Here is a 9,380-nt window from a genome sequence, read left to right on the forward strand (position 1 = left end):
ATCGAAACGAGCCAGTGCTCCTTGTCAGAGAATAAGGCCACCGAGAAGGAGAGGCTTGGTGAAGAGGGGTAGCCTTCTCCTCTTCCTTAGTGAGAAGGGCAAACTGTAGCATCCTTGTTGGTTATGGGAGACAGGGGAGTTTTTGTTTCTAATGCCTCTGAGTTCTCTGCTTACATGTCGTGCCCCCTCTCATCCACGGTCCTGTTAATCCCATTAATATGAAGAGGGCCAAGAGCCTGAGAGTGGCCACGGCTTAAGAACCATCAGCCAGCATTAGCCCTCGAAATCCAAACCCTTGTCTAGACCCATTAACAACTTAGCCCAGCGGAGTCAAATCATTTGAGACCCATGTCTAATGATGGGAACATAACCTATACTTTTATAAACCTAACCTTTACCAGCTTGTACACACCTTGAAACCATTGTTGACAGGAATGCACAGAGCTGACACGCCAGATGCATCACATTATTTTATTATAAATCCCACTAATCTCATTTTGTTGGTCAAACAGCACATTTTATCCATCATTTTGACTCAGTGTATTCCTTGGCAGCTCCAATGCCTTTCTCACATTATTGAGTAACTGTGTTGAACGTCTGCCATGCAATACTGACCATGTGAAGGATTTGCTTTTTGGATAATTCAGTCCGGTGTTGCACATTATTCCCATTTAAGGCGATTATTATCGCTGTGTGCGTGTGTCTGTCTGTGTGGAGGATACTGTACGTGTGTGTGCTGCTATAACCACATGATGTATTAGGGGAGATAATCTGTTGGCTTTTAATTAAATAGCCAGGCTAGGAGACTGAGAATACCCAAAGAGGACTAAGGTTAACATCTTGTGCAGTGCAGCAAAGACAATCTCTAATGCCTCAATCCACCACCAGGCAGCTAACCCGACATCTACATATGGCCCATTTCTCATCGCACTGCATACCAGTCGGGTGATTACAAAGCATCAGAGTCTGATTAATGCAGCTTTGAAGCAGCTTGCTCTGGCCTGGCTGGAGCACAGCAAGGGCTTTCAAGAAATGGTGGGCATGGTGGCTGCTAATGAGCAACGCTGAATCCCACAGTAAGGCCACTGGCCTGGTATATCACGGCAGCATATCACAAACGGCAATCAGCTGAAGCAGACAATCCCTGGAGTGATTCAGCTTTTTACAACCTGCCAGGCATATTCAGTTTCATCCCAAGGCAGATAGCAGTGTGCTCCAGTAATCAAAGGGAGTTTGTAGGGTACCTTCAGCTCCACGCTGTGTGATCGGCTCCACATCAAGCTATCACAGGTATTTAAGACTGATGTAATGTATCATGTTTCTCAAGAGGCAAGACAGTATCTGAGCCTGGAGGTTACCAGTGGTATCCAGTGGCATTGCAGGAGCACGCTCTATTGTCATGTATGTCATTCAGGATTACTTAAAGACTTGGACTACGATTTAGTGGTGCTACCATGCTTAGAATTACATCCTGCTACTGTTCATACAGTAGCAGGTTGTAGAGGTAATGTTTAAACACTATAAAACAAAATCATGAAAAAGGAATGGCAGATATGTGAAGAGTTATCCCGTTAGTTGGTCTGGTGGCTGGAAAATGAAATGTCAATTTGTTATTAGAGAACAAAATATACAGGACTTTTTGAGCCTGGTATACATATCAATATCTGAGAGTTTTAAAAAATCGTGGCCAAGATACATTTTTAAAAAATAAACACATAATATAAACAACATTTTTGATGACGGACCCCTTAAATTTTTTAAACATGGCACTTTTGGTCCCTTTCTTTTGAATAGTATTCTATAAAGTGTTTTGTGCTTTGAAGAATATGATTCCCCAATAGTGCTTCTTCCCTTGTTATTTATTGTTTGTTTTATTGTTTGTTTATTATGTAAAAAGTATTTATTGTGTAGAAAGTCATACAAAATGTTGCAAGTAAACCAGGAAATGATATTTCCTCTTCTCTGTGGGAAATGAGAACATTTTCAAATCCTCTTTGACTTGCAAGAGCAGTGAGAGTTCACCATAGGTCACACCCACCAACACACAGATGACACAGTGGAGGCTGCCATCCCACTCTGGGCCACACAGGAGTCCGCAGGGCTAATTTAACTGTTTTGACAGTTACTGAGAAACCTGGTGACCCAGACTGGAAAGGTAGGGAGAAGGAAGCCCACAGTTAAGCAATAGGAATGCAGTGTTCTGCTACAATGTGTGTGTTTCCATGCTTTTTTTTTTAACATGTTAGGAAATGCTCCAATAAAACACTTTCTCAAGTTTAATCTGCATTGCACATTTTCCAAATATTACAGGTATTTCAGATTTTTCCTATCTGCCCTCACCACAGGGAATGCAACACAAAGGCCAACATTTTCATTGAACTTCAGGAGGAGTAATTCAATAACCAAGATACAGTATAATGAAGTCTTATTCTAAGCCTTATGACAGTCAGGGAGAAAAAGAAGCATCATATCTAGTCAGCTGTTTCCTATTGACCTAAATATGAACTCACTCTATCCAAGACTCTGATGCTTCAAGTAACTCTGTAGGGTTTTGTGGGTAAGGGGAGCAACTCACAAACATATTAGAACCCCTCATTAATGCTATTTTTAGAAACAAATGCATTTCTGCCAGGCTGGCTTATCTTGCAATTGTGGCGAGGATGAAAATAACAATTTCTACCCTCAACAGCTATCTGTTGGAAAATGAGAGCTTAGGAAAATGGAGATTCAATCTATCTGTGGTTAGACACTGAGCTGATCTTTCCGGGCTGGTTTAGCTCAAGTAAAGATGGTCACAGTGACAGTAATTCTCTATAATGTCTATTTCTGTGAAATGACTAGATGGCAGCAGATTAGCTATTGTGTCTGGAATATTGAGGCAACATGAGAGAAAGCAAATCAGAATGACAATGTTTGGTTTGTTACAGAGGCACATGTAGCAGCTACTGTGTCTAGAATGTTAAAAAGTCTCAAGTTGGCACCAAGTAATTGTGTATAATCTGTAAACGGTGCTCACAAATCTCAAAACACCCTCTTCCGCTCATCTGAGAAAATCTATTAGAGAAAGCGTGAGGGCTTCACTATTGGGCAGGATGCCTCCCACATCTCCTTCCTCTCCTGCCAATGGGTTGTACTCCCTGGTGGTTTGAGGGAGGAAACACAGAAACATCAAAGCTTCCTCTTCCACACAACAGATATACCTCTCATTGAGAGGTCACTACCACAATGGTCATCAGTATTTGTCACCGTTTGTTTGTCTTTTTAATTTGATGTTTATTAGGAAAAAAAAAAAAAGATAATATGACTGTGCTCCAGTCATGAGGCCATTTTCACTGACTCTATTACGCACTCTCTATGTCATCAGAGACTTTGATGTCTCCATCCTGGCAACTGCAAGCAAATACATCCTCTATTTGAATCCACTTCAAACCTTCCCCTCCAAACTGCAGAAGGAAGAAAAACCCTCAACTGCTCACCAAACGAGACCATCTGGAGGCAGTCGTTGGATGATGGGGCTGGAGGCCTAAAAGGCTTTGGGGGGCAGTTGGAGGGGAAGGCAGACATAGAAAGAGAGAAAGAGAGAGAGAGAGAGAGAGAGCGGAGCAGCTACGTCTACCAAACCATGTCGTGAGTCCCTCTCTGCAGGCAGGACGTTAATTACAGGGCACAGACAGAGAAAGCCTGACTGGGAAAAAAAGCGGAGATACTCAGACTGCTGGGTTGCCGCCCTTGGGCCCTCAACATAACCGCAACGCTAACCAGCCCATCCTACAGTACAGGGCACGAGAGCAGGGTTCCAGATCACTGCAATGACACACAGAGCCAAATAAGAGGCAGCCATGAGTGCAGACAGTGGCACAGACTAGTCCACGTCAGGTCAGGTAGGCCAACGCAGGCTGGTCTGCACCTGACAAGGACCACACAGAGCCTCGAAATTGGTAACATAAGCTACACAAAGGCTCAAATTAAGCTTTTGGGACATTATGTGTAATATTTATGCACTCAGGAGAACAAGTGCACAATGCAGACAACTGTCTTTGTTATATGGTTGGAATTTTTAATAAATAATCAGCCTACTTTGCAATAAGAGGCAAACAAAATCAAGACTTGAAAAGGATGCTGCCTACAATACATGATAAAAATAGAATTCAATTAAGCAAAAATGAAAAAAAAACCCACAAAAAATAAATAAAGGGAGATTCACTTCTGTTTTTTTCCATCACTGGGTTGGTACCATCATTAAACAACATGAGTCACTGCCCAAAGCGCTGTGTGGCTGATTTGCCATCATCGAGTCAAAGATCCCATCTAACTGCATCAGCATTAAGTGTTTGGTTCTGCCTCCGCCCCGACTTCTCTAATAAAGCTTTCGGGGCATGGAGCATCGACTCGCCTTTTCCAAACTGTCTGAGTGTTATAAATCATCGCCCATGCCCGGGGAGGCTGCGTCCTTCAGCGTGAACCCGCAACCTTCACACATCCTCACACAGTCAAAGCTTTACGACATCACACGAGGGCAGAGAAATGAGGTGGGTGCAGTTCATCACATCCATCAGCTCCTGACAGGGAACGATAATCCATAAAACCAGTGTGCGTGGGTTGAGCACTCTCAGCTGAAATATACCTTGAAAACAGCTGTGTTTTCAACTGTGTGATGGGGGAAAAAGTATGCTGCCTTTCTGACTTCACAACTGGTACATTTACCTTGCTTAACCTGTGACACAACAGCTTTTCAATTCACACAATTTAAGAAGTGTTAAGACCGCGTGCGAACATACACGTGTCCACCTACAATCAAGCTAATAATGCACTAATGCCTTCACCAGGTTTTGCTGCTATACTGCCGTGCATGCAGGCTTACACAGCAAGTCACAGAATATTGCACCAATATTTCTCCTCTGACATTTATCTGGGCTCTCCCATTCCTTCACTCCATCCTAACTGTAGATTATAGTAGCAAAGATATGAACTATGTGACATATGATTCCCATTTTCCAGTGCAGGTGTCAAATCCATGTATGTGCTAATGATGAGTGTGTCCAGGGGAGTGACAGGAAAAGCTCCCCAAGGCAATTTAGCACCGCAGAGCAGGCCACTCTTCCAGGTTGTCATTTTTATCGAGGGAGGGGCGGTGAGTGACTGCAGGGTCAAAAACTGCCTTGTATGAGATTTTTTTTTTTTACAGCCTAGAGGATAACATTAAGTAAACAGTTTTTTGTTTTTTTTTTGACTGTGACCTCCTGATGGCCTTTGTTATTAAGTAAGGAATGCGTAAAGTTTGCTCAAATGAATGTGTAACCAGTGAACCTAGCTTTGATAAGAAGTATCTGATTAAGAACACGCAATGTCACTTTTTTTTCCCTCGAACATTCCCTTTGAATAAACAGGAAGAGAGTAACAACTCGTTTTGTATTCCAGCGACGTAACAAGACTACCAGCCAATCGATTTCAAATCCTCAGGTGTCTTTTATGCCAGTTCTTTAGCCCCTAGCCATTTTACAAACACACACACACACACACACACACGCCACGATCTTGGATCTTAACTTTTAATCACTAGCTGAGTTAAACCAATGCACTGTTTTCATAGCCAGGAGCAAAAGGGAAGCACTATCTGTCTTCTCCCTGAAAAAAATCAATGCTGCACCGTGCCAAATCATCCATATTTAATTCCTTTGTGACTATTTGTCATAAACATTCAATGGAAGGCAGGGAGTTTCTGTTTTTTTGGGGTTTTTTTTTTTACATGCACACTAAATAAAACATCAGCTGTAGGTGTTTATTTTTAAGCATGAGGCTTTACGTTCTGTAATACTGGTGTCCGCTAATGTCTTCAAGAAATAGACGAATTCATGAAAAACATGAAAGATCCATTTAATTGCTATCAGATTCACAGTCAAAATAAATCTTTTCTACAGTCTGCAACCCTGCAGTTTGATTCATCGTCATTCACGCATTCAGTGTTTTCCGTGATGACTCCTTTACCCTCACCATGTCACATCAGCTTTTTCTCTTCACAAATGCACCATTAGCAAGTTAGATCAATGTGTGTGTGTGTGTTTGTGTGTCTCTAGGACTGCTTCGCTTAACAAAATTATATATCTCTGTTGCCCCCGCCCTTCCTCTATCTCTCTCCCCCAGTGGAGCCTGAGGGGACAGGAGACGGCTGCTAATTGCACGCTTGAACCAAACACATGGTGTTAAAAAACAGATAACGCCGGATGACAGATAGCCCGCAATGAAAAACATGTCAGAGACACAACACGTCAGAAAAATCTTTTAAAAATCCCTGGCTGGGATTGGAGAACTCCGTCATTCATCTGTTTCGTAAGAAACCTAACTTGGACCTAACTCATATGGTAATAAATAACATTATTGTTAACATCTCTTCACAGAATAATCAGGGTTTGGCTTTCTGTCTTCCATTAAAACTTGGAAGCTCCAGCAGCCACACAGCAGCCGCCTCTGCAGCAGATGCAGTAGCCTCTCACCTCTCCACCGTGCTGCCACTCCCTGACAGGTTTATGGAAACAGAACACCATCCTTCTTACACAGAAGTGCCTGAATCATCTGACCTGAGTGCAAAGTGCAAAGGCACAGCGACTGCACCACGAGAAAAGTATCTCACATTCTGCTAAAAAGGCCTCGGGGAATGTGTTACGCAGGAAGTGTTCTATATACACAGCAGTAAGCGGAGTTGTAAAGGAAATACACCACCAGATGATGCGGAGGGGGTAAATGTACTGTTTGTTCTCTAAGCTGTATCCTCTGGGTGTGTTTTAATATTCGCAAACACCTGTCATGAATAAACAGACTGTCAGTAATAAAGGACTATAAACTGCACCATATTCTGTCCCAAGGAGGTGTATTTCATCCTAATATCTATAAATATTAGGACATTATAAAATAAACTTGTATAGGCTATAGCACGATAGGAAGATGATATAGTGATGGCAAGAAGACGACGATGCCTCTGACCTACATCATGGCTTGGATGGTGAATAAATAAGCCTGAGGCACTGACAACCGTTCAGCCATCAAATATCAAAAGGCCAGCTATGAGTAATGCATTACCCTGCATTACAGCGGCTGAACCAACGCTCGCTTTCTCAAACCGACGGTTTCCAGTGGAGGGTGACAAGTTGGAGCCTATTTTTAAAGTAAGTTAATAATAAAATACTTTGATCAAAGTTTCAGTAGGCTGTACATTTGGACGAGTTTGGTCAGGGACATCTGCTGTGGAGTGAGAAGACATTTCTTCTCCAGAGATCAATTATTTCCTCAGCACAACTTAAGTCTTGGAGTATCTCCACACTCTGGAGACTGCAACACTTTGCACTGAGGCATCCAAGCACACTGCTGATGTCACTGCCCATCCTATGGAAACTAATTGTAATCCCACAAAGATATTAGCCTACTACATGGATGCTGCAGAAGTTTTATGGTAATTGCATAGGAAATATTGATCCATAAAGTAAGTACGGAGCTGATTTTGAAGTTATAAGAGCACTGTACTACAGATAGAGAAACAGTAGGGCATTTCGATCCCTCAACAGCCCTTCAAAGCACCATACTTTATTGATGAATTGATACTTGCCTTCAGGCAGGCTGCTTGTTCTGTTAATGGAAATGCTCAACTGCTGTAGCAGTGAAATACTTCTCACTCAGAGTTATGCCAACATAATGAATGAAGCCCATCATGATGTCTGTGCTCTTGTGCAGAACTGATAGGGTGTTGGTGAGGAGAAACAGTGGAGACAGTGACGTTAGTAATACGGATCTGGGTGTCATTCATTCATCCAAGTACCTGTCATCGTAGCAGAAATCGGCGCCCAGAGTGTTGACATACAGGACCAAAGCCACGGCGCCGCACAGCAACTCTGCAAACATCTCTCTGTCTCGCACACACGCGGGGAAATGATGATAATAATATTAAAAAAAAAAAAAAAAAAAACAACATAAAAAACGAAACACGAGAAGAAGAAGGATGCAAAGCGAGACAGAAAAAGGCAGCGGATCCAGGTCTCTATTCCCTCTCAGTCCCCGTCTTTGTCAGGATGTTTCTGCGAAAACAAGTCCATATTCTTCCCCCCATCATCCTCGCTGAAGTGCACAGAGTGGATAATCCATAGCTGGCTGTCTTTCTAACCCATGTTGGGTCTGAGCTGCACAGCGTTTTATCCTGCTGGGAGTTGGACAGAGAAAAAAACAAAAAAAAAAAAACAAAACACGAGCAGCGTTGACTGAATGTGTGACAGCGCGCCGCACGCCTTCAGAGGAGGATCAGCGCTCTGACGCTCAGCGGCCGCTGCTGGATCAACGTCGTGATGGAGATGACGTCAAGTTAACCGCAATCACACACGCATTTTCCGGTTAAACTTTCAAAACAAAGCGTGTTGACCAATGCTTTATTAATACAACCAGAGTCAAATTGCAGATAAACAACAACAACAACATTAACAACAACAACATGTAAATAGTTTCTTCCTGTTTTATATAAAATCATGTGTATGTTTTATTTGACGGTCTGTAATTAGCTACTCTAAAATGAAACAGAATACAAAAAGATAAAGGCTAATAAAAATATTTTTATAGGTTTATCTGTATTCCAGTTACTATAAGCTCAAGCTCATTTATTTGGGTGATCATACCGAGAATTGTGGTCCAACTTTATTCACTTTCTGATTAATTCTGGCCTTTAGTTTGGAGAAAAACTGTACACACTTCCGGTTCCAATCACTTTATCTCTGACTGTTTGACGGAAATTGTGATCCAAACGCATGTGGTTAGATCTTTGGTGCATGCGCACTACCCTTGATCCAGAGATGGGGGATTAATGACACTAACATGTAACGGTCACTGTGCAGTACCAGCAGTCCATGATATGAAGATGGTCCTCAAAGTAAAGTCAGTCAGGTGGATACTGTGGATTGCCAAAGCATGATCATGAATCTTTGATTTGATTTCACCAGCTGGCTGTTTCATTCCTTAGGGGTTAACACCATAATGAATGCAATATTCTTTCTATCAGTGCCACATATAGAATAAATATGGAAAATCTGATTTGTGTCTCTTACTCCTTAATGAAGATACATGATAATTAAAGAATACCCCCAGGATATATAAAGTACAGCAGCACAGCTGAAAAATCACACAGTGTGTTCTGAATTATTTTAGTAAATCCCACAACTTTTACCATAATGCTGATCTGGCTTCAATAAACTCAAAACAAATGATCACAGCTGTAGGAGACAGCAGCTACAAAAGGAACATTGTGTGTATTTGCTTTGGCTTCTGTTCATTGAAAAAAAGAGAGAAAAAGGTTGAAAATTCACAGTTGCTTATTTAAAGCTACTTTATAGTCTGCTTTTAGCTGAAAG

At 42.0% G+C, this 9,380-nt stretch overlaps 1 protein-coding gene across 1 annotated transcript in view; it reads right to left on the bottom strand.

Moving 5' to 3' along the window:
- tmtc2b (transmembrane O-mannosyltransferase targeting cadherins 2b) overlaps positions 1 to 8,374 on the bottom strand; it is a 96,264-nt gene extending 87,890 nt beyond the window's left edge. Inside the window, exon 1 of the mRNA XM_044357193.1 lies at positions 7,808 to 8,374. Coding sequence (XP_044213128.1) covers positions 7,808 to 7,890 — 83 coding nt within the window. The 5' untranslated portion in view covers positions 7,891 to 8,374. The remainder of the gene's footprint in view (positions 1 to 7,807) is intronic.
- Between the last annotated feature and the right edge of the window lie 1,006 nt (positions 8,375 to 9,380).

Source organism: Thunnus albacares, chromosome 7, assembly GCF_914725855.1.
Source record: "Thunnus albacares chromosome 7, fThuAlb1.1, whole genome shotgun sequence".
NCBI classification, from domain to species: Eukaryota; Metazoa; Chordata; class Actinopteri; order Scombriformes; family Scombridae; genus Thunnus; species Thunnus albacares.